At 39.8% G+C, this 25162-nt stretch overlaps 2 protein-coding genes across 6 annotated transcripts; one reads left to right on the top strand and one right to left on the bottom strand.

Moving 5' to 3' along the window:
* The first annotated feature begins 1441 nt into the window (after nucleotides 1-1441).
* Nucleotides 1442-13232, top strand: SULT1A2 (sulfotransferase family 1A member 2). Of its 2 annotated transcripts, XM_001364485.3 has the most exons (8): nucleotides 1442-1588; nucleotides 8232-8380; nucleotides 8614-8739; nucleotides 9279-9376; nucleotides 9656-9782; nucleotides 9872-9966; nucleotides 10925-11105; nucleotides 11398-13232. In XM_001364485.3, the coding sequence occupies exons 2-8, from the start codon at nucleotides 8233-8235 to the stop codon at nucleotides 11508-11510; spliced, it is 888 nt and encodes a 295-aa protein (XP_001364522.1). In that variant the 5' UTR covers nucleotides 1442-1588; nucleotide 8232; the 3' UTR covers nucleotides 11511-13232. The 2 variants fall into 2 exon arrangements, with proteins under 2 accessions (XP_001364522.1, XP_007499510.1); XM_007499448.2 differs by lacking the exon at nucleotides 8232-8380 and having other exon boundaries at nucleotides 1470-1588.
* On the bottom strand, nucleotides 11819-25162 carry SGF29 (SAGA complex associated factor 29). 4 transcript variants are annotated; one of them, XM_007499444.3, is made up of 10 exons: nucleotides 24645-25162; nucleotides 22200-22295; nucleotides 19785-19860; nucleotides 19610-19682; nucleotides 16469-16533; nucleotides 15431-15560; nucleotides 15052-15198; nucleotides 14837-14872; nucleotides 14504-14666; nucleotides 11819-12066 (listed from the first exon to the last, which is right to left on the bottom strand). In XM_007499444.3, the coding sequence occupies exons 2-10, from the start codon at nucleotides 22272-22274 to the stop codon at nucleotides 11950-11952; spliced, it is 882 nt and encodes a 293-aa protein (XP_007499506.1). In that variant the 5' UTR covers nucleotides 22275-22295; nucleotides 24645-25162; the 3' UTR covers nucleotides 11819-11949. The 4 variants fall into 4 exon arrangements, with proteins under 4 accessions (XP_007499506.1, XP_007499507.1, XP_001364593.4 ...); XM_007499445.3 differs by having other exon boundaries at nucleotides 24775-25158; XM_001364556.5 differs by lacking the exon at nucleotides 24645-25162 and adding an exon at nucleotides 24335-24494.

Genomic DNA, 25162 nt, shown 5'->3' with positions numbered 1-25162 from the left:
TTTAATAGGGACAGATAATACAATTAAAAAGGAGTATCATAAATTGGGTATTTTGAAAGAGCATACATAGGGACAGCAAGGTGGCTCAATGAATAGAGAATCAGGGATGGAGGCAGGAGATCCTGGGTTCAGATATGACATTAAACACTTCATAGATGTGTAACCTAGGACTTAGATTAGCCCTTATTGCTTTTCTGCCTTGGAACCTGTATTTATCAATTCTAAGACCAAAGGAAAGGTTTTTTTTTTTTAAAAGAAAGAAGGAACATATATAAATAGAAGCTTCAAGGTTGAGTTGAATATAATGGAATGAGTAAAAAAATAAAATAAAATTGGATGGGGAGAGATAAGGTAGAATAATTATTTCATGTAGAAGAGGCATGAATAAAAGAAATTTCAAGTACTATTATTATTACAAAGCTAAGATTTGTTTGCTGTTCTCTTAGCACTTATAATTTAACACACACCCAAAACAATACATCAGAGATAAAAGTGCTATTATTATGCAAGAGCAGAAGAAAAAATTAATTTTTGAGTGTGAAGATCAGGGAAAGTTTCATGATGGCATTAGAGCTAAGCCTTGAACAACTGGTAGATTTTTTTCCCCCTCTCAGGAAAGAGGTCCAGCACCCTGTTCCATGTACAGGAATGAAGTGTATGAGATGTTTATGGGAATAGCAAGTAGTTTAGTTTGATTAAATGCTACAATTCAATTAATAGACAAATATTTATCATCTCTTGAGTGCCAAGCATCATGCTAGGAGTGGGGATATAGAGATCAAAAGCCAAGAAAAACAACCAATCTCTTCTCTTAAAGAATTGACAGGGGGCAGCTGGGTAGCTCAGTGGATTGAGAGCCAGGTCTAGAGACAGGAGGTCCTGGGTTCAAATTTGACCTCAGACACTTCCTAGCTGTGTGGCCCTGGGCACATCACTTAGTCCCCATTGCCTAGCCCTTACCACTCTTCTGTCTTAGAACCAATACTAAAAAAAAAAAAAGAGTTGATGTATCATCTTGATTTCTCTTCACCCTTACACAGTCCCTTATACAGATTCCTCAAAACATTGTAAGGTATATAATATATAGTATTAACCCCATTTTTTCTGCTAAGAGACAGAAAGGTTAACTTCCTGGTCCCTGAGACCAGGGAGAAAGACCTAGGCTCAGATCCTGAATCTGAGGCCAGCACCATTTTGAAACGAGAACACACAAGGGGGGAGCAGTGTAAGTATGGATGGTATTTTTGCAAGGGAATTGAGATTCCTTTATTAACCCCAAATGTTTTAGTATCAAAGTAGCACCAAGAATTTTAAGAGTACTTTACTTGTCTCCTGCAGAACACTGACATCTTTCCCGGTCCCCTTTATTCCACATACTCACTTTTTATAACCCTCTAAGTCATATTAGTGGGCTGTCTCCTTTCCTCTTGCTCCTCCTCCTCCCTTCCTTTTCCTATAAACAAATCCTAGTCAGCCCCCTTTCATAATCCTACCACGCCCACACTGAACCTTAAATCCTGAAGCATTTGATTTTCTCTCCATACTCTGATTTCACAACCAGCATACCTCCAGATCCTGGAAAACTCAGGTCAGTAGAGAAAGTGAGGGGAGCTTGGAGGGAAGTGGGACAGTGAAAAGCTGGCTAAAAACAAGCCCCTCCCTTCCTTTTGGATGGGCTCTGCATTCTTCTATCACTCCCAGGATATGGCTCTACCTCTCCTTTCTTCTCTTCTAAAAACACACTTCAACACTGTCTAGGTTCTTCCAACATGAACCTCTTCCTACCATTTGTTCTTCCTGCCTTCAGTGTTTACCACTATTCTTGCTGTTAAGGGAGCCTAACTTCATGACTGTTTTCTCTTACTTTGCTCTTTTGTTACCTTCCCAAACCCATAGGGTCTGTAATTCAATTCACAATTTTTTTGTTGTTGTTGCTAACTCGGTCTTGGATTAAATCTATTTTGCAATATTGAACTCTGACCAGAAAGAACTTAATTCATTATGCTGAATCATACTAACAGATGGCTCTCAAAGGGAAAAAAATGTAGTATGTCATACTCTGAAATGTAGTCTGCATTACATTTTTTCCCTCACTTTAAGTCTAGATCATCAAGAAACAATACATCAAGCTCTGATTTTGTAGTGTTTGCTAATTTCTAAAATGTAAATGCACATGCTGAAAATTTAACAATTGGCTCTTTAATTTGAACTAGCTCCAGTACACATCTGGGTAGAACCCCTAAAGGTAATCAGGGAATGAAATGATGAAGAGAGGAGTGGGATTTAGTAGATTAGATTTATGGAAGTAACTAATCACCCAGAAGCCAATATGAAAACATATAATGGAGAGGAGGTGGGTAAAGCTCTAGAAATCTAAGTATGGACTGAGAATGGAAAGAAAAACTCTAGGATTACTGAACTAGATCATGGGAATGCCATAGATATAATTTACCTATATTTAACAACATTTGATAAAATATTTCATCCCATTCTTAGACAAATGTGGATGAAATAATAATATAACTGGCTTCACTGAGAATTAGCTGAATGAATAGATGAAAAAAGTTATTAATGGATCAAAGTCAGTTTGTCAGAGGTGTCTAGTAGAGAGCCAAAGGGATCTGTGCCATATCCTCTGTTTAATGGTTTTTGTTTGTTTTTTTTAATCAGTGACATAGATAAAAAGTATAGTGGGAGAACTCATCTGATTTGCAAATGACCCAAAACTGAAAGGGATAGCTAAAACACAAGATGCCAGAGTCAGATTCTAGTAAGTCAGTCAAAAAACCTTTATTAAGCACCTGCTATGTGCCAGGCACTGTGCTAAACCCTGGGAATACAAAGAAAGGCTAAAACATAGTCTCTGCCCTCAAGGAGCTCACATTCTAATGGAGATGACAACATGCAAAAAATTTTTGAATACTAGATATATACAGTTTGTAAGGGTTAAATTGGGGTTTTGATCAAATAAGAGAGTTATAAATTCAATATTGTGGTTGCCGAATTAAAAATATTATCCCTAAACCAGAAAAAAACTGTTGGCAGCTTTTATTTATAATGAGGAACAGAAAGAGTTGAAGTATGGAGGGAGAGAGGTAAGGAATTGCCTAACCTACCCTAAGTGTTGACCTGATGAAATTCAGCTTGCTCCCTGACAAAGTTCATCTCCACATGGAAGTCCAAGTCACTCATCAGCAAGTTGATGTAGGATCCAAGGAAAAGAGTCTCTCCACAGAACTCATGCTGAAGGGAGTGTCCCACTGAAACACCAATGAACAGAGAGGATCTTCTCACAGAGCCACCGAGGCAAGAATCTCTCCAAGCCAGAAGTCCCAGTGGTGTCTTCAGCCAGGGTTCCACCAACTGGGCCTCTTCCAAAGCCAAAGTAGGAATCTCAGCAGCCAGGAAAGGAATGCCCAAAACCAATCTCTCCAAATGCCAAGAAAGGAATGAATGCTAGACCATATTGGTCTCTTTTTATATTCCTTTTTTCCAAGTCACTTCCTGTCATTTCTCCTTCTTCACAGAAACCAATGGAAGTCTTTCAATTTGCCTAGCACTGCTTAAGGTGGGTGGGGGAGCAGTGGCCTTTGGAGTTGTCATTTACTTTAGTAAGTGACTTACTTGTGAACTCTCATGCTTAATGGAAAGTAGGGGTACTTTAAGTTCTTGATTTGATTAGCTAAAAATAGGCAAGGGGAGAGTTAATCCAATCTTCACAATCCCTCTGTGATTCTTTGGGAGACTAGTCTCCCCAATGAATCATTTAACATAACTAGCTTATACCTCTAAAGATCTTCTAGCTAAGGGTGCATACAATATTGTACTTTCTAAGAGGAAACTACAATAGTTGGAGATAAGAAGGAAGTAAGAGAGAGCAAAACCAATGATTGGTACATGCATTGACAAAAAGCCAGTTAGGGGGCAATCCCCTTTGGCATAAGAGTTTACATTCAGAATAAATGTGTTTAATCCCTTTCAGTTCACTCAATACATCCCAAAGTTCATTCTGCATCTTCTGATGCAGTGTAGGTTTCTTTTAGATTTCTTTATGGCACCTTCTCCAAACAGTTCATTTTCTTGATTTGGGGAGTTAATGATCTTTTCCTGAAGTTTTTTTCTCAAAAAAAAAATTTAAGTCTGGATTTTACAAAAATTGTACAAATGTTAACATAGTTTAATCTCAGAAGGAAGGTATTATCTATCATTGGTGGGCACTATGATAAATTCTACAGAAGTTAGGATTTGAGCTGGATCTGGAAATAAGCCAAGAGTCAGAAGTGAGTGTGTAGGGCATTCCAGGCCTGGGGACTGAAGCTGCTGAAAGTGCATGGGGGCCAAAGATGTAATGGTATGTGTTCTAGGAACAGCAAAAAGGCCAATGTTGTTAGGATAGTAAGAGTAAACGAGGGGAATAAAATAAAAAGACTGGAAAGAGAGAAAGGAGGCAGATTATAAAGTGATTTAAAAGCAAACCAATGATTTAATATTTGATCCTGGAGATTAAAGGAAACCACTAGAGTTTACTAGTGTAATGACCAGAATGAAATTCTAGGAGTCACTTTAGAAGCCAAGTAGAAGATGGATTGGAAGGCAAAAAGACATGAGGTAGGAAAATCAACCAGAAGGCTATTTGAGCTGATGAAGGTGTGCTAGAGACTAGTAGTTGTGCTGAAGAGATGTAGAAGAGAAATGCTGTGAAGGTGGAAATTAAACTACTTCAAAATAGATTGGATATGTGGAATAAGTATAAGTGAAGAAGTACAGATGGCATAATGGTTGAAAGTCTGAGTCAATAATGATGCCCTCAAGAGTAATAGGAAAGGGGAAGCTGGGTGGCTCAGTGGATAAAGAGTCAGGCCTGGAGACAGGAGGTCCTGGTTTTAAATCTAACTTCAGACACTTTCTAGCTGTGTGACTCTGGGCAAGTCACTTAACTCTTATCTTCTGCCTTAGAACCAATATATGCATGGTACTGATTCTAAGACAGAAGGTAAGAGTTTAAAAAAATAATAATATAAAAATTTTAAAATAGGAAAATTGGGAAGAGAGGAGAATTAGGTGGAAGAAATAACGAATTGTTTTGGACATGTTGAGTTATCTATCTATCTATCTATCTATCTATCTATCTATCTATCTATCTATCTATCTATCTATCTATAGTTAGATATCTATGGGGCTGATGTTTTCAAGAAGGGACAAATGCCCAAGAGGCAGCTAGTAATGTTCAACTAGAGGTCAGAAGAAAGACTATGCTTTATACAGAGATTTGAAAATCATCTGCACATAGATGATCATTGAATCTATAGGAACTGATAAGATTGCTAAGAGAGAGTATAAAGGGAAAAGAGAAGAGGACAGACTTGGGAGATGTCCTCAATTAGTGGGCAATGATCTAGATAAAGATCCAGCAAAGGAGACTGAGAAGGACTGGTTGACAATGAGATCCAGGAGAGAACTTTGTCATTAAAAACTTCTTGCCTCAGTCTCTCCGATTTCCATTCTCACTTTTCTAACTGCTTTCAGACAACTCCCAACTGGATGTCCTTAAATAACATGCCCAACATGAACTCTTTCTCTCTACCCAACCTTCCCTATTACTGTAGAAGGCAACAACACTATCCTTCCAGTTCCTCAGGCTCACAACCTAGGAGTCATCCTGGATTCCTCACTCTTTCTCTCACACTCTTATGTCCAATGTTTTTCCAAGATCTGTTGATTTCACTTTTGCAATATCTCTTCAAAATGTTCCCTACACACTAGGGCAACTAGGCAGCCCAATGGATCGAGCAACAAGCCTAGAGTTGGGAGGACCTGCGTTCAAATTTGACCATGGACACTTTCTAGCTGTGTGACTGAGCAAATCACTTAACTTCATTTGCCTAGCCCTTGCCATTCTTTGGTCTTAGAGTTAATACTAAGAAAAATAAAGGGTTTAAAAAAAAAAAAGGAAAAGTGCCCCCTTCTCTCCTGTGATCCAGCCACCATAATAGTGCAGGTCCTCATCACCAAATGCCTGGACTATTACAATTGTATGGGTCTCTCCACTCCAATTCATCTTCCTGTCATTAAAGTGGTTTTTCTACAGCACACTTCTGATCATGTCACCACCCTTCTCTACTCAACAAACTCCAGTTTCTTATTACCTCCAAAGGATCAAATACTGAAATGCTCTATTTGTTCTTTAAAGCCCTTCATAACCTAACCCAACTCCCCTCAACCTTTCCAGTTTTCTTACACCTCACTCCCCCTGACATTCTTCAATCTAGTGATCTTGGCCTTCTGGCTATTCCATAAATAAGCCAGTCATCTCTGAGAACCAGGTATTTTCTTTGGCTGTTCCTCATCCCTGGAGTGCTCTCTCTTCTCTGCTCCACCAACTGACCTCTCTGGCTTCCTTTTAAGTCCTAACTAAAATCCTACCTTCTACAGGAAGCCTTCCCCAACTTCTCTTAATTCCAGTGTCTTCCCTTGGTTAATGGTCTCCTTTCCCCCCTATTTATAGCTTGTTTTTGTTTGGTTTAGACCAGGCATCTCAGTTGCTCTTGGGTCACTTGGCTTGTGGACTTTTCACAAACAAAAAATTTCTTAGTGCGTTTTCAATTTCTTAACTTGACTGATTATGTTTAATACCCAAGACTCATACTACTGTACTACCGATTTGTTTTCATAGCAATAAATCTTTAGTTATTTGTTTATGATTCCAGTTAACAAAAGGCCAGCAAAAGTGATTTATTATTTGGGTAATGAGATAAAATAGTGGAAGATTTTCTGGAAAAACTTTTTTTTTTCACTCCATACTCAGATGTGCTTCATTGTCAAGTGCATACTTAGATTAGATTCTTGAATTGTAATGTTGATCTGCCTTTTTTTTTTTTTTTAACAAAATCTGACAGAAAACTAAAAAAAAAAAGGTCATGTCTGACTCTTGATGACCTCATTTGGGGTTTTCTTGGCAAAGATCCTGGAGTGGTTTGTTGTTTCCTTCTCCAGTTCATTTGACAGATAAGGAAACTAAGGCAAATAAGGTTAGGTAACTGTGCCCAGGGTCACACAGGAAGTGTTTGAAGTCACATTTGAACTCTAGACTGAAAGTCTATCCACTACCATACTATCTACTTAGCTTCATGCAAGGTCAACTCTATTAGATTGTAAACTCCTCGAGGGCAGGGGCTATGTTTTTCCTCTTTTATTATTTCTAGTGTGCAGCACTGTGCCTGGTTCATAGCAAGTTCATAGCAGGCATTTACTGATTCAGGATCTGATAGCTCTCTTTATCTCTGAAAGAAGTCAGATTAGACTTGCTCCATTTGGTGCCAGTAGGTAAAGTCAGAAGCAAGAAAGAAGTTCCAAAGAGGCAAGTACAGGTTCAATACAGGAAAAAGCTTGAATAACTGGACCTGTCAGAAACAGAATGAATACATGAACATACCCTGGAAGTCTTAAAAACTGAGTTTCAATCAAATGGAGAATGGCTAAACAAACTGTGGTTCATGCTGATACCTAGAATACTATTGTGCTGTAAGAAATAGTGAGGATGATTTCAGAAAAAGCTGGAAAGATCTACATGAACTGATGAGAGAAATATGCAGAACAGGGAGAACTTTGTACATAGTAATAGCAATATTGTGTAATGATCAATTATGAAAGACTTCGTTACTCTCAGCAATACAGTGACCTGGACAAATTTGAAGAACTCTGAGCAAAAGAACTATTGCAGTCAAATGTAGATCAAAGCATATTATTTTTCACATTAATTTACTATGGTTTTATTTTGAGGTTTTGGTTTTATATGATTATTCTCTTACAACAAAGACCAATATGGAAGAATATTTTGCATGATAATACATGTATGATACAGATCTAATTGCTTACCATCTCTTGAGAGAGGAGAGGGGAGGGAGACAATTTGGATCTTATAATATCCAAAAATGTATGCTGAAAATGGTTATTGCATATAATTAGGAAAACAATATCATTGAGTAAAAAAGAAAACTGAGGTTCTTTCACTACTCATTGGGTGCCCAGGGATTCCTTTTAGGCATAGGTTAGACTGAAGGCTCCAAAAGTCCATCCCTCTATAAAACTATACCAAAGGAGCATACTCATGTGGGAAAACAGAAGGAGAGAGAAAATCAGCCACAGTAAGGGAAGATGCACATGCAAAGGAGGGTCCAGGGAACTGAGTTAACTGATAGCTTCCAGATCTGATCTGATCATTAACCTTACAGTATGGAGCTGATCCAAGATACCTCTCGGCCACCTCTGGTGTCTGTGAAGGGTTATCCACTCATCAAATACTTTGCTGAAGCTCTTGAACAGCTGAAAATTTTTCAGGCCAGGCCGGATGATGTCCTCATCAGTACCTACCCCAAATCTGGTGAGAAAACCCTCTAGAACTGTAACTTTCTGCTGCTTTCCTTCTCAGTTCTCTAACTGCTAAACTCTAGTCAGTATCTAGAGTCTTTAGCCCTCCGGTATTTTTTACCTTCAGAGGTCTACTCCTGTATAGCTTCTGATATAACCAAGAACTTGAAGATTCAAGAACTTGAATCTAATGTTATATCAGAGATAAGCTTCTCCTACTCCCTTTACATTGCATTCTCATTGCAGGAACAACCTGGGTGAGTGAGATCCTAGATATGATCTATCAGAAGGGTGACCAGAAGAAATGCCAAAGGGCCCCAATCTTCATCAGAGTGCCATTTCTCGAATTCAAGGCCCCAGGGATACCCTCAGGTAACTGAGCTACTAGTGTGGTGGAGGGTAGGAAGGGCTAGAGAAACAGGAAAAGTTAAGGAGTGAGAAACTAAAGGAGTTAAAGAGGCAGAAAATGGACTAGAGCAGTGATGTAGACCTCGTGCCATTCCCCCCTCAGAGACTTGAGTGCAGCCTGCCCAAATCCACCCTTATGCCAGGTTAGAGGAGAGAGAAAGAGAAGGGAGTGGCTGAGCCCAGTGGAGGGAGTAAGCACTTCCATTGGGCTGCTGGGCAGAGAGGCAGGAAGTGCAGCGGAGAGAAGGGAACAGCTTTGCCCAAGTCTCTGCCTTTCTAGTAACAAACTCTGGTGGGTGACAGTGCACCTGTTCACAAAGAGGTCTCTATGGCACATGTGCCACATATTTGCCATTATGGTACTAATGGAAAAAGGAAGGTGGGAAAGAGGGAAGACAATTAGGATGAAGCCTGCTGCTTGTAATTGTTTGTTGAGGCAAGAAAGCCTTTGAGAAATGATGTCTCTAAGTGCCTCTGCCAACTCCACCCATCCTCTTCCTTAGGCATGGAATCTCTAAAAGAAACACCTGCACCACGTCTACTTAAGACACATCTGCCTCTGGCACTGCTCCCCCAGACTTTGCTGGATCAAAAAGTCAAGGTAAATAGGTAAAGATACAAGGCAGAAAGAAGGAAGCAGGGAGTTCCCAACCATACCAAACTCCCAGGGACAGAAAGAGGGAATTGGGAGCTGAAGAGAATTAGATATACCTAATACATACACTTCTTTCAAACAGCTTTTCAGAGCAGGAAAGGGAATCAGAGTAAAGTATTTGATTACCAATTGGTATAGTGCAAGAATAATTCAGATCAATAGGGAATGCCAGAGAGAACAAATCTCTTCTCCTGACTAGGCTGTGAGTCCTCTTTCTTACTCCAGGTCATCTATGTGGCAAGAAATGCCAAGGATGTGGCAGCCTCCTATTTCAACTTTTATAAGATGGCAAAGGTACACCCTGACCCTGGGACCTGGGAGGAGTTCCTGGAGAAATTTATGGCTGGGCAAGGTAAGGTATGAATTACTGGGAAGTCAGAAAAGATGGGGTGAACGGAGCAGAATGAGGCCAATTTTAGTTTTTGTTTTTCCTCTAATCAGTATCATATGGCTCCTGGTATCAGCATGTATCAGAATGGTGGGAGTTGACCAAACGGCACCCAATTCTCTACCTCTTCTTTGAAGACATGAAAAAGGCAAGGCTTTCCCCCTCTTTCTCAGCAGCATCTTCCATTCCTGCCCATGTCTCAAGAAACATATTTCTTACCAGGAAATCCTCTCCAAGGCCAAACCCTTACTGATAATCAAACTATAGGTACTGAGAGTTTAGGGTGGATACAAGAAGAAAGCCTATACACTTCTCACACTTTGAGAACCATCCTGCCTAGGAAGACCATTCCAAGATTTCCATCTTAGTCTTCATCTAATAATTACATTCAAATCTTTTTCAACCTCTACCTTCTCCAAAAGACTTTCTAACTAAATTGGGTCAAGGAGTTTGATATGGTTCAAAACTAGGACTAATATTAAGACTGGCTGACTGAGTACTGACGTTAATCAGTATGGGTTACTAAGAAGGACTGGAATGCTCTAGTCTTTATCAGAATAATTATGCAGTGAAAACTGGAGTTCATCTTTTTTTTTTGGTCATTGACCAATTTGGCAGCCTGATGAAGCCTAGACTCCTCAGAAGAAAGATGTAATTTTTTTTTCCCCATCCAAATTCAGAGTTCCCCTAAAATGTATCCATAGATCCTTTGAGTGTCTACTGTCTTTACAACCCAGGTTAGAATCCAAATTAAAAATTAGGAAAAAAGGAGAGAAATCAAAGATCTATGTCATGATAGATCTTAACTTTAGTTCAATTCACATTATCATTACAGATGAAATAGTGTGGTAGGGTATAGAGAGATGGCTCTTGAGTTGGAGAACCGAGTTCAAATTACACCTCTGATACTTATTATCTGTGTGACATTAGGCAAGTCAATTATCTCCCTGAACCCATTTCATATGTAAAATTAAAGGCAAATACTGACTCTGGGATCCTTTCCAGCTCTTGTTACAATCCTACCATCCCTACCTGCCTTGGTTTCTCCAACACTACCCTTTTCAATCTCAAACTCAAATTCTCCTTCAACTGTTACCATTCTCCAGGATCCCAAGAGGGAAATTCTGAAGATCACAGAGTTTCTAGAAAAACCACTGCCAGAAGATATCCTAGATCGAATTGTCCAACAGACATCTTTCAAGAAGATGCGAGAAAACCCCATGACCAACTATACCACTGTCCCCACTGAACTCATGGACCACTCCATCTCCCCCTTCATGAGGAAGGGTAAGCTCTATGACAGAGAGGGGCCAATGTACTGAAAATCACCTCAGAGTAGGAAATAGAATCAAATAGAACCTAGGTTTGCATTCTTGGACTTCAGATAGCAGACAGGAAAGTGATTATAATATAGAGTAGGAGGACCAGAGGGAATATTCTAGAAACAAAACAGCTTGAGATAAAAAAAATCAATGGAAACATCTATCACTGCCTGTCAAGTTTGACATATGCAAAGTCTAAAGGGAGAGAAAGTAGCTTCCAATTACGGTATACTATATCTTATTCTATTTTCTTGTAGGTACTATTGGAGACTGGAAGAACATCTTCACTGTAGCCCAAAATGAGAGATTTGATGCCGACTATGAAAAGAAGATGGCTGGCTCAGACCTTCACTTTCACAGTGAACTCTGAATGGCAACAAGGAGGAAGGTCATCAACTCATACTTCTGCATTGGTCCCCAATTTTTTCAGCCTTCTAATAATCTTTTTTAAACATGCAAAACTAGCTCCCCTATATACTAATAGGAAAAAATCTGACCCACTCTTAATGGCATTCTGCCTAGATATTTTAGACTGAGACTAAAAAATGATTTATTCTAGATCACAGGGCACTCAATTCCAAAGGATAGTATACACAGCTCTACCATTCTAACTTGGGAAGGGGACTGAAGTCTGAGGATATTAGGTCCTGGAAACAGATTAAGACCTCACTGCTGATGTGGGGGACAGGGCTGTATATTTATTAGTCCGCAGTGAATGATACATCAATTTCCCCCTGAAGAGGGCATGGCAGATGAGTCAGGTAAACAAAGGCAAGTCAACGAAGTCCATGATTCAGTCAAACCGAACCTCACTTCTTCTTGGGTTCCTTGCAGGCCACCACATACCTCTGGGCCACATTGAGGGGAGGAGAGTAGCCATCTGCATAAGAGGTATCTTCAAACAGGACAGAGTAGTCATCCTGGGGCTATAGACAAGGAAATAAAGTAAAATAGTCAGTCACAACTCTGACCATCAAATCTCACAAGCTAATTGCTTGTTGCCTCAACTTAGGTATATGGGAAACTAGCATGTATTGAGGAAATGCCTTTATAACAATTAGAGCTCTTAAATGGTGGAATAGACTGTCACAAAGTTACTAAAGTTTCAAGACCTCCCCTGTCACTAATCCCAAGGCATTCCCTCTAAAAATGTCCATACATAGGACAAATAACCATCTATCAAAAATAATCCATTGGATAGGATGTTGGACTAGAGGACTACCTCCAAGATTCTTTCCAACTCTAAGATTCTATTATGTAAACCTTAAAATTTCTTAGACTTATAAATGTTGGAAATTTCACCATTGGGAAATTTCATACTTGGAAAATTTCATACTGATAGTCTATTGGAATGTGAACCCCATTGGCATGGGAGGTTCCTTCTCCTCCCTACTTAAGATTACTTTAGGACAGAAACCTTTTGCTGAGCAATGGAAAGGGCGTTGACCTATGCTTAAGCATAGAACAGGAAGTTCTTTGAGTCATGATTGATTTTAGAATTGATACAATAGAGATACTTGGAATGACAGAACCAGGTCTTGGAAAATACAATTTCCACCCTACTCAGTCCTAACAGGATTTAGGAAGGGCTGCAGCATAGATCAAGATTTAATTATTTGAGAATATGACCTTCAACAGACATGTGCAAAGCCACAGACCTCTGGGCGGTCCTGGGTTAAGCTAGAGCCACCATTGTCACAGGGAAGACATGGACAGTGATTGGTAGATGTGAGAACTGAGGGGAGGGAACTTGGATGGTTTCCTTAAAGATAGCGGGGTCTGAGGACTAGAGGTGGGTGGTTGGAGAGGTTTTGCTCTGAGAAGTTGTACTCTGAGAAGTTTGCTCTGAAGAAAGCTGGAGGTGGAGGCCCCTGAGACTGTTTCTCCATTTTGGTCACATGAGTGATAGGGACTGATCTCTTTTCTTTGCCTCAGCTATCTAAGGGCTTGGGCCTTTTGGCCCAGCCTAAACAGAAGGGGTATTTAAGCCCTATTCCCTTCTCTCCCCTTTCTCTCTCTCTATCTCTAATACCTTTCTTCCTCCTGTTTGTAATTTGTAATTAAACTCCATAATTAAACTCCATAAAAGGTTGACTGCTGACTTGAGTTTTCATTTAGGAATTACATAGCTGAATTCCTTGGCGACCTTAAATTAATATATCAGTCTTTTAAAGTGATTTCCTTGTCACATTTGTGGCTGACCACACGGGAGTCTAAAGAATTCTCTCAATAAACTTCTGAAATTCCTTGCCTTTTTACTCTACCGTCTCACCACTTAGTCCCTTTTAACAACAAACTTGGCTTAAAGACACAGCTGCTAGAAAACGTGAGTATAAAAAACTTTTTCTCTCTTCTCTTTTCTCCTTAAGTTAAATTGGAATCAGCAGATTTTCTTTTTCTTCCCTTTAATCTTAAGGGACAGCTGGGTAGCTCAGTGGATTGAGAGCCAGGCCTAGAGACAGAAGGTCCTGGGTTCAAATCAGACCTCAGATACTTCCCAGCTGTGTGACTCTGATAGACAGAAAACAGCTGTTTTAAATATCAGCAACAGGACCCTAAAGTCCTGGCTGGAAGAGCTGTTTCTAAATATCCTTTCCCTTAAGAAACAACTTCCTGGATTAGGAAAAAAAAAACAAACCCTGTGGAAAGTTTGTTGCTTTGCCCTGCTCCCCATGTGTTTTGTGAAATTACAAAATATATATATAAAAATGAGTACTACATTCTTTGATAATTATATGGCAGCTGAAGAATTAGGGGCATTGAGGAATGAAGGATACCTCCAAATTTTTATATTAATAGGTACTGTCATTTTTGTACTCCTCAATACTATATTTAGAGATGCTAAAATTAAAAAAATTGAGGATAAAATAGAAAATATTGAGGATAAAATAGAAGATATTGAGGATAAAATGCAAGCCCAATTAGAAGATCTAAAATGTTTCTTACAGTATCAATTGGCAAACACCCACTCTATCAGAAACAGACCTGTTTCTGAACCTTTGAATGAGGAAATTTCCTTCCCTGAAATAGAGATGGAAAACACCTTCCCTATAGCCCAGTTAACAGACTGCTTCTCTTGTGCAGTGCAAATCTTGACTGAATTTAAATTAATTAATTAATATATATCAGTCTTTTAAAGTGATTTCCTTGTCACAATTAGAAACCAAAGGTAGTATATAAAACTGTTTGAGAAGACACTGTGACCCCATCTACTCATTCAAGACAAAATGAAAAAGACCACCACACAAAAGTTCTCCCCATTCTTTTAGAAACCCTAATATTAGGAACCAACTAGGCAACTCAAGATCTTTAATCTCTTACATTAATTACTGAAGTTCTCAGAGTCATGCCACCATTCCTTACCCGTTGTGGAGGAGTGTGGATCAAAGCCCGGTAGAAGCAGGTAGTTTGGGGGTACAGTGCCAGAACAAGCTGATCCTTCTGGAATAAAGCTTCAGGATCTGTCTCAGGATTGGCCTTCCATTGCGGTAGTGGGATGATGCGTCTTCTGCTCAAGGTGTGTCTCCTGGTAGGGGAAAAGATAGTAGGTATGACTCTCTGCCCTGAAAATACACAAGAACTATTTCCTAGGAAGCAGTCCCTCTACTCTCACTCTTCCAGGATTCATTTTCACTACCTTCATCTCACATTCCTCCCTCTCCTCCTCTGTAATCATGCTTTCAGTAGGACACTTACTCTTTGCCTTCCTCATCAATGTCATCAACTTCATATCTACAGGGGAAAAAAAGAACAAATCTCTGATTTAGTTATTCTCCAGAAAATAACAAAGGATGACAATGTAGTAACAAGGCTGAAAAATATATGAGTTAAGAAAGCTAACACTAATAAGAGAAACCCAAGAAGGCAAAGGAAACACATTCTAGAGGAGGAAAACACATTTTTTCACTCACTTGTTGGTAGCATGACTATAACTGACCACTTCTGCCAGAATCCACTGCTCATCCCCATCCACAGCTTTCACCCGAGCAGCCACCTTATCACCTGGCTTTGCTACGTAGTCCCCTGAAGCTGGAATGGCCCCACAGAGGGGTGGAGGCCTATGGGGTAGAAGGGCTGTGTTACAAATCCCTACCTCAGAAGCACCTCTCCCTGATCACAATCCCTTGTTTCTCTCACAAATCTACTTTGGACTGAACCCACAGATCCACATTCTTAAAGTACACTCCTGATCTCCACTCTCACCCTCAATCCTGAATTCTTAAAATCCTAAACCACCACCTTCCAGTCAAATCTTGCCTGAACTCCTTTCCCCAAAGTCCCTGGACTTACTTGTCCCCAGGTTTCCCAATCCATAGGGGCAATGTCATGGCTGACTGTTGCAACAGTGTCATCAGCACCCCTCGGCGCATGGTTTTCCGTGGAGGTTCTGAATCATTGTACAATCCTGCGATTTTAGCCGCTGGGGTGGGAGAAGAGAAGAAGTGAAATCCTATACTACATGGCAAGAAACATTCCTCTTTCCTTCCCACCCCCTCTGCCAGATTTTACACACAATCACCCTAACAATGCTTTTAAATTTAAATCCTTCCCTAGTCTTAACCACTGGCCCCTAATCTCAACGCCTTTCATACTCAAACAGGGGAATCTCTGGCAATGAGATTCCTTTTGAATTCTAACCCCAACTCTATTCAAGGTGAATCCCTGACACATTGTCCCTTTCTGTTTCTCTGCTCTCAAGTCTAGAATCCTGTCAGTTCCTTTTAATATCTATCTCATAGACCAAGGCCTGGCACATAACAGGCATTATTAATAAATGCTTAACTGACTGAAGTCTAAAGACAAAAATCTAAAATAGAAGCTCTGAAAGAGTGGAAAGAACTCAAAACATGAAGAACTATTTTACTAAATATACAATCATGTGATTGCATAAGAATAAGACCACCAATAGGAAATCCAGCCATGGCATCTCTTCAGACCTTCTCTATCAGAAGCATCATTGACAAACCGTGGGAATAACTCCAACATCAACTTTCAACCTTGCAATATATCTACAGGACAGTCCTTATAGGGTAACATTTGCTAAAATCTTTTACTTGTACACCAATAACCACACAAAATGGGGACAAGATTTATAGTTGCTTACAAAAAAATGTGGTAAGGAGAGTGTGAAGATTATGCAGGAAGTAGTGAATGTGCACCAGAAAAACTGAGAAAAGCACTGTCCTCAATGCTACTCCACCAACAACAAAAATCATAGACACTTCCCCTGGAAATCAAAGGTGAGGTGGCACAGGAACAAGAAGCACGATCATCATATCCCAAGATGGTCCTCTCCCCGTCCATACACAGAACAAGGCTCCAACTTACCAATTCGCCTTTCTTCCAGCAGAGACTTGATCTCAGCAATCTTATCTAGAGCTCTTCGAAGAATACTAAGGAAGGGAAGAAGAGAAGTAAAAACAAACTCATGGGGGCTGGCAGTTGGAACTAGGGTTTCCAGGGTCCCCTGATGGAGCTCCCACCACATTGGACAACTATATCTTAGGTAATGTTGTGAGGTGGACATTTGGGGAAAGAAGACTGTCTGGGTTTTCTTATAACTTTCTTGGCCCAATACAGGCTAAGATATCTTATCTTCAGGTGATCACAATTTACTTATGAAATACATTAGACTTTCTAGATGCTCTGAAATCACTACTTGCACCTTGGCCTTAAAGCACATAACCAAATTCACAATCTACAAATCAGGAATCTCCTCAGAGACTTTCACAATATCTTCTGACTTTCTAAAAAAGGCTAAAGTACATTGTTTTCTGTCCAAATGAACTGTCAATTCTATCCAAAGACAATTTTAAAGTTCAAATGTTATTACCAAAGATGATGAACTCTTGATTTTCTCTAATTTGTCTCTACTCTGGACCACTTGAACCATTAGAGGTCCAAGAATATCAGAAATAGGATGCATATTTTGTTTTGAATGAGGACGGAATCTTTACTGAAATTATGACCTGTAGTTTATAAATTTGATAGCATTTAGCCATTTAAAATTTTTAAAAATTATACAACTACTTTAAATCTAAGTCTTACAAACTTTAAATGAGTAATAACTCGTAGAACTTAGAAATCTAGACCTGGAAGGGACACTAGGGAAGCCATATATTCTAGACCCACCCACAATTTACAGATGAAGAACCTAAGACCCATATTTATATAGTGCTTTACAATACATTTTCCTTACAAAAACTCTGAGAGTTTATTGTAGCACAAGTATTTATTATTTTGCAAATAAACACTCAGAGCAGATAAATGACTTCTCCACAGTCACATGGCTAAGTAACACAGGCAGTATTGACATCCATATCTTCTAACTTTCAGTCTTATGCTTTCTCCTTCCCTCCACACCCCCAAGTAACCAGTATTTTATTAATCTATTTTTTCCTGAAAGTCCTAATTTTTAAATACCTCAATATGTATCTACTTAAGTCCAGCAAAATAAATGTCCACATTAGCCAAGTCTAAAAACTGTATCTTTTTTCCACTTTAAATTTATCACCTCTCTGTTAGGAGGTGAGTGGTATGATTCATCTTCATTCTTTTGGTTTACATTGCATTGACATCCACTCTTTCTTTCTATGGCATAATGCATACCTTTCAGACAAAAATCCTCACCATTTCTCTGCTATCAGACCTGCTCAAAGGATACATAGGAAGCTGCATGACTTGTTAGGGGGGAAAAAAAAGCTGGAATAGGAGTTGGAAGGCTTGGATTTTAATTGTAATCCTGGTATTAACTTGCTTTGGACTATACATAAATTCATTCCTTCTCTGGGCCTCAATGTTTGTCCTCATCTGTAAACTAGTTTGAAAAATATTTAGATGATTGTATTTCAATTTAATTCTATGTATATACATTTAAGAATATTATTCTGAGAAAGAGTCTTCAGTTTTACTGCACTGTTGAAAGAATCCAGGACCCCTGGACTAGAATGATCTCTGAGGTCTCTCCCAGATCTAACATTCTACATCCTGATTTTCTTATAATGATGAAAAATCAATTCTCCAAATTCTAGCTTCCTAACCTAGAGACTCACCTTTTATGAAAGGGGAAGAATTTTTGAGGGCAGAACTGAATTGAAAGATGAAATGGCAACTTTGAACAAGCAGGAAATGGTAAATACATTTGCCTGGCAATATGCCTCTCCCTTTACTATCTCAGATAATAAGAGGACTTTGGGGGAGCAGCTGGGTGGCTCAGTGGATTGAGAGTCAGGCCTAGAGATGGGAGGTCCTAGGTTCAAATCTGGCCTCAGACACTTCCCAGCTGTGTGACCCTAGGCAAGTCACTTGACCCCCATTGCCTAGCCCTTACCACTCTTCTGCCTTGGAGCCAATACACAGTATTGACTCCAAGGTGGAAGGTAAGGGTTTAAAAAAAAAAATAAGAGGAGTTTGGGTTAGCTCTTAGTGTCTTCTTGGCTATTCATCACCCCTGATGGGCTAGAGGCAAGAGCAATCAGGCATTAAGTGTGGTATTTTCCTGCTGCTCAGCAAGTAGTGCTAGCTTATGTGCCCAGGTCAAGTGGTTCTTTTTCCACTTCAGTAGAGAAAAGAAAGAAAAAGTAGTTACTCTACATAGAACAATTAGCAGGAAGTACCTTTATTTCTCAAACAAGTTTATAATGTTTTAATGACTCATAATAAATTTCTGCCACGCCTAGACTTGAAAAACTCCCTGAAACTTATTTCAGAAATAAAAGCTCAAGGGGCAGCTAGGTGGTTCAGTGGATTCAGAGCCAAGCCTAGAGACAAGAAGTCCTAGGTTCAAATCTGGCCTTAGACATGTCCTAGCTGTGGGACCCTGGGCAAGTCACTTAACCCCCATTGCCTAACCCATACTACTTTTCTATCTTAGAGCCAATTGGTTCTAAGATGGAAGGAGTAAGGGTTTAAAAAAAGAAATAAAAGTTCATCTTCTAGCAGTGGAAAATAAGGTTTCTTCTTTGCTTTATCAAAGGAACAGAATTATCTCTCTCATTCAGAATGTCAGACCAATTATAACACATTCAAGTGTCAGCCATGGCATTAAACTTCAGTTTCAAACTTTAGGAAACAATGGACAGAAAACAAAAGGGAACAGGCATACAACAATGGCAAAGGAAAATGGACAAAAGATGAAGGAAATGCTGATGACAGGGAATAGGCATATAAAGCAAAGGGAAATCATGAACAAAAGAAGAAGACCAATATAATAAATTGGAAGGGGATGGACCATGAATGGCCTAAATGAAAGAAGCAGCTTGGTGTGTAGAATAAATGAAAAATAGCCTGAGAGTAAGAAGATGAAGAATATAAACTATAATGGGGTGTAGAATAGGAGAATTTGTACTAGTAAAGAATGGGGTAGTGTGAGAGTGGTAGCAAAGCCACTGATGTGAACTACAATAAGTTCAATGGAACATGCAAGAAACAAAGACAAGAAAAAAGAATCTTGTGTACAACCACACTCACTTGCATTCTGCCTCTGCATCTGCCTTGGCTGTGGTGTAGAGACTTCGAAGCTTAGTCCGGAAGTAGGGAGAGACTGAAGAATAACACAGAAACACAAATCAACAAGAAAGATACAGACCTGGTAACACAGTAGGCTAACTTCTCTCTCAAATGCTCCTTTACCCCCATTTCTCACTTTTGTTTTCTGTCTGCATTCGCTCATGTGTCTTCTGGATGTTAATCAGGTTATGTTCACTTCGTGAGCGTTCTTCCTATGGGGATGAAGAGAAGGCAGATGAGGAAGAGAAAGAGAAATTTTGTCCTGCTAAGACACCTTAATGCCTCCTCCCTGCTCATTCCCCATCACTCTCTTCACCTAAAATGTTCTTCAAAAAGTCCCTGCACAAAAACTGGAAACAACAAACTCCAATGGTTCCCTATTATCTCTAGGATCAAATATACACTCTCCCACTGTTTGGCTTGGAAGTCTCTTCACAATCAGCTGCAACCTATTTTCCAGCCTCATTTGTTATACATTACTCTTCTTCCTAAAACCAATACTGTTGCAAACAGGCTTCCTCTATACCCTCACATATGGCCCTCATTCTTTCTCCTGTCTCCCTGGGCTGTCCCCAGGCCTAGAATGCTCCTCTTTGCCTCACAGATCCTTCTTTTTCTTAGAAATGCAGATCAATCACCACCTTTGACACAAAGCTTTTTCTGATCTCAGCTGCCTGTACCCCAACTACCTTGCATGTTTTCTGTAAATATTTATACATATTCATGCTGTCTTCCTTGATTAAACAAACCCTTTGAAAGTAAGGCTTAGGGGACAGCTAGGTGGCTCAATGGATTGAGAGCCAGGCCTAGAGATGGAAGGGTTAATCTGGCCTCAGATAACTTCCCAGCTATGTGTCCCTGGGCAAGTCATTTAACCCTGGTTGCCTAGCCCTTACCACTTTTCTGCCTTGGAGCCAATATACAATAATGATTCTAAGATGAAAGGTAAGGGTTAAAAAAAAAAAGTAAGATTTATACCAAAAAGAGTGATGCATGTCTATGATCCCTGCTTACTGGGGAGGCCAAGATTAGGCCTTCTGAGCTACAGTGTACTGTGCCTTGTCTTGTGTCTGCTCCACATAAAGTACTAATTCAAGACACTCCCAAAGTCCTAGAAAGATGTTAAGAGTGCATTAAAGGGGGCAACTAAGTGGCCCAGAGGATTGAGATCTCTAGAATCCTAGAGATGGGAGGTCCTGGGTTCAAATTTGACCTCAGATATTTCTTAATGGTGTGACTCTGGGCAAATCACTTAATCTCCATGGATTATCCTTATTTTTCTGTCTTGGAACCAATATGCATAATGATTCTAAGATGGAAAGTAATAGTTTTTTGTTTCGTTTTGAAAGAATGCATTAAGACTTTTGGGACACTCTATATTGTGAGTAGAGAGCCATTCAACTGGCCTAAGGAGTGTCAGCATATCAGATCAGTAGTGAGACTGGACTAGTGAGGGCACAGAAAAAGCTTCTAGCCTAAGTAACATAAGTAGACTCAGTCTCCAAAGAAACGCATGGGAAAAAAGAAAAAAGAGTGGAGAGAAGAGAAAAGATGTAAAGATTGGTGGGGGGAGGGAGAGGGAAGAGAAAAAGAGTAGAGATTTGTTTCATTCTATCTGATAAATGATTACTAATAAATTGAAAAGGAAGCACTACTTGATTTGGGTCAAAGATTTAAGAGATGGGAAGAACCTCAGACGTTAGCTAGTCCAACCTCCTCTTTTTATAGAGAATAAAACTTAGGTTCAGGGAGATTACATGACTTGTACAAAGTCACATAGCATCAGTGAATGGATTTGAACCTGTGTCCTCTGGCTTCTGAGCCAATACTGTTTCAACTATGCTTCGGGGCTCTATCAGATGCAGATGGGGGGAAGGGGTGTTCAGGTCTGTGGGTTGGTTGGTTTTGCTCAAATTTTTGATAAAGGAAAGGGGGGTAGTGATTAGGGTTTTTACCCATTTTCATGATTAAAATTTTGCTTAAAGATGCACATCTCTACACCCTTGCTGTACCATACATATACCTAGTTTCTCCAACATATATACTTCATGCATGTTTTGCTCACCTATTGTTAATAGTATAGGAGGAAAGAAACTATTAATAAGAGGCAATCAGGTGGTTTAATGGGGAAAGCAGGACCTAGAGATGGGAGGTCCTGGGTTCAAATCTGGCCTCAGATGCTTCCTACCTGGAAAACCCTGGGCAAGTCACTTAACACCCCTGACCTAGCCCTTACCACTCTTCTGCCATGGAACTGACATTTAGCATTAATAAATAATTTTTAAAAAGAGAAAAAGGAATAATCAAAACTCAGAAACAAAAACCTCAAATTTCCTGACTACATTTCATTTCCCTTATTGTGACTTGTGAATATCTAGTCTCTACTTTGTATACTCAATACAATATTGCAACTAATCAATATTTCATAACGTATTCAATATATGAATATCATCCAGCCAGATACTTTATATTTATACTCAATCTTTATGTAACCCACTCTTAATTTTCACAAGATCATCTCCTCTTCTCAGGGAAAGAGTACAGGTATTACCTGAGTTTGCTTGATTAGTTGATGGAGCTCCGAGAGTAGTTCAGCTATTCGGGAATCTGCTGACACCAAGGCCATGGCTGTGGTAAAAATGGCTTCCTGTGAGAAAGGGTAACGGAATGGAGCAAAAGAATGATCAAAAGCCTATGAAAGGGGAAACTACTAAAGCTTTAGGACCAACAACACCATGGCATTCAGTAAATTTAATTAATTCAGTAACAATTTAATAGGTACCTCCTAAAAGTATGGCAACTGAATTAACAATTGGGGAAATTAAAAAAAAGATTTGGTCTTTGTACTCCCTGTGCTTACATATCATTTAGGAAGAAATGCTATATCATGAGATATAATGAGGAAAAAACTGAATTTGGAGTCAGAGAACTAAGTTTTGAATACTAGCTGTTCCACTCACTAGCTCTGTAAACAATTTTTTCTTTTCTTTTTTTTTCTGGGTCTCAGTTTTTTCATCTGTTCTGTGAGATTAATACTAAGAGCAACAAATAACCATGGATTGTAACTTAGTTACAAATTGCTGAACTAGCAAATTTTATATGTCCCCAATTACAGATAGTATTAAAGGAAATTCAAAGTAACAGAATTATAAATTTGAGATGAAGTTAGTTAGGCAAAAATTTGTCTTAGCCAAGGCCTTAAAGTATAGGATTTGTGCTGGAGAACAGGGAAAATTCCAGGTTAGAACAGTATCAGAACAGAAAAAAAAAAAAGAGAATGAACTGTGGGAGTAGAAAGGCAGAAGAAAAACATATGATTGATCACATGGTTTGATGGGTATATAATTGGGGATTTTGACTTTAAATGATCATTCTATTGCAAATATTAATAATAATATGGAAATGGGTTTTGAACAATGATACACGTATAACCCAGTGAAATTGCTCATCAACCCTGGGAGGGGGGAGGGAAAGAACATGAATCATGTAACCATGGAAAAATATTCTAAATAAAAATTTTAAAAATAAGGGGGAAAAAATCTGAAAAAAAACCAAAACAATCAAACAAACAAGAACAGAAAGGAAAGAACAGGTGCAGAAAATATGTAGATATGGTTAAAGCAAAAGGGCTATGTTAAGAAGCAAATGACAGATAAGCCTGAAAAGACAAATGAAGCAATTGATTAGAGGAGTCCTGGAGAATGTGGACTTCATGGGATCTAGTTTTTACAACCAGATATAGGACCTGAGATCTGTAGGCCATTCTCCTCATTTCAGATGAAGAAACTGAACCCCAAAGATGTAAAGTCACTCTAACCAAGTCACAGATTTAATAAATAGAAGTTAGTATTTGAACCCAAGAGCTCTGCCTCCAAATCTAGTGTTCAGATTATTCTAGTAATATAATGGATAGGAAAGGAGAAAAAGACTAAAGGCAAGGAAATGAGCTGTACTTGTAAATTCCATTCCTTGTAACTTCTAGAGGTTTTTTCCATACTTTTTCTCCCTTTCTTCAAGATAGAAATCAGAATATTTGGGTTCTAATTCCACATCTGTTCCTTATGATCAGAGCAATTTACTACTTGAGACCCAAGACAAGTCCCTTCACTTTCTTGTACTTCAGCCCGGTTTTTCTAATCTGGAAGATGAAGGGATTAAAGTAGATGATACATTCTCTGATCTTTAAACCTCTCCCTTTACAATGGCTTCAGCTTCTAATACACACAAGTCTCCATCCAAAAGAAATTCTTCGTTTTGGCCAGCTGTTAAATCATACCAAACTAGAGGACCTTAGACACCAAAGGAGTTTGGATTTGACCTTATAAGAAAAAGGGAATTAGGCAAGGTCTTTCGTGCTGAAAAGGGTAGTTTTGGAAAATTAGTCTGGCTGAGGCAGAGGAAGGAAAGGTGGAAATCTTCAATCTGGAGATCCATGTCTCAGGTGATAATGGCCTAAGCTATGGCAGAAGCAGCAGAAATGCTATGAAATGGAAAGAGGGGTGGGGTTCCTTGGGCAAGTCATGATACCTCGTGATGCTGTTTCCACCTCCATTAATGGAGTACTACTTGCCCTACCTCCCTCCCAGAGTGGCCGTGGAGAAAGAACTTTGCAAACTTAAAGCCTGTGCACAAAGGTTATTGGTTATTATTATCTGTAAGATGGAGGTATTCGCTCGCACTACCGACCTCGTGAAGCTTTAATAAGGACTGTTCTAAAGGGCTTTCTAAATGTCCGCTACTATCACTACTATTGCCCTCGGGGGAAATACCCTTCGAAGCCATGGTCTCCTTCCTCGCTGGTCGCCTCTCCTCAGTTCCTCTCACCAATGCACGTGCTTCTAAAATGCTTCGCCCTCCCCTCCCACGTGCTTCTAAAGGCCGCCTCCTCACGTGATTTTCTTGGAGCAGCCCAAGCGAACAAAGAACCCTCCGCGGCGGGCGCGTGACCTCCCTGCCCCCCCCTTTCCCCGAGCTTCCGCAGTGTGCGCATGCGTACTTTTAGTGTCTTGGGGCACCACAGCCTGGCCCAGGATGGGGGGACCACAACGGGTGAGATGTTGCCGCTCCCTTCTCCCCTGCTCCCCTGGTCCGCCTGAGGCCCATGGCTGCTACCCAAACCCACCTACCGAGGACGAGCCAAAACGAGCCAACTGTGACGGCAGCGATGAAGACCGCAGCGACAGCAACTGCAACACCCCCCCTGAACTTTTTTCATCCTCGTTCCCGGGCTAGGGGATACTAGTGCGCTTGCGTGCGCGCACCTGAAGGTCCTGCCGGGAAATGTAGTCTTTTCTTCCAAGTGTTGTGGAAAGGGATCTGGAACTCGAATCGTACGCTTTCCTCGACGTGCTCTTTGCTGGGAAATGTAGTTTTAATTCTCGGTTAACGTGCTTCAGAATCTTGTCTTTTTTTTCTGTTTCGTGTTCCCATTTAATTCTTCTGGATTCTGGTTTCTTCAGTAAAGGATAAGTACTGCAGAGACTTTGGCTTTCAGGCCTTCCCCTTAACTCCTAT

The sequence above is a fragment of the Monodelphis domestica genome, chromosome 7 (assembly GCF_027887165.1).
Source record: "Monodelphis domestica isolate mMonDom1 chromosome 7, mMonDom1.pri, whole genome shotgun sequence".
NCBI classification, from domain to species: domain Eukaryota; kingdom Metazoa; phylum Chordata; class Mammalia; order Didelphimorphia; family Didelphidae; genus Monodelphis; species Monodelphis domestica.
Note: the sequence above shows the minus strand (reverse complement) of the source record. Positions and strands in the feature narration are given on the sequence as shown.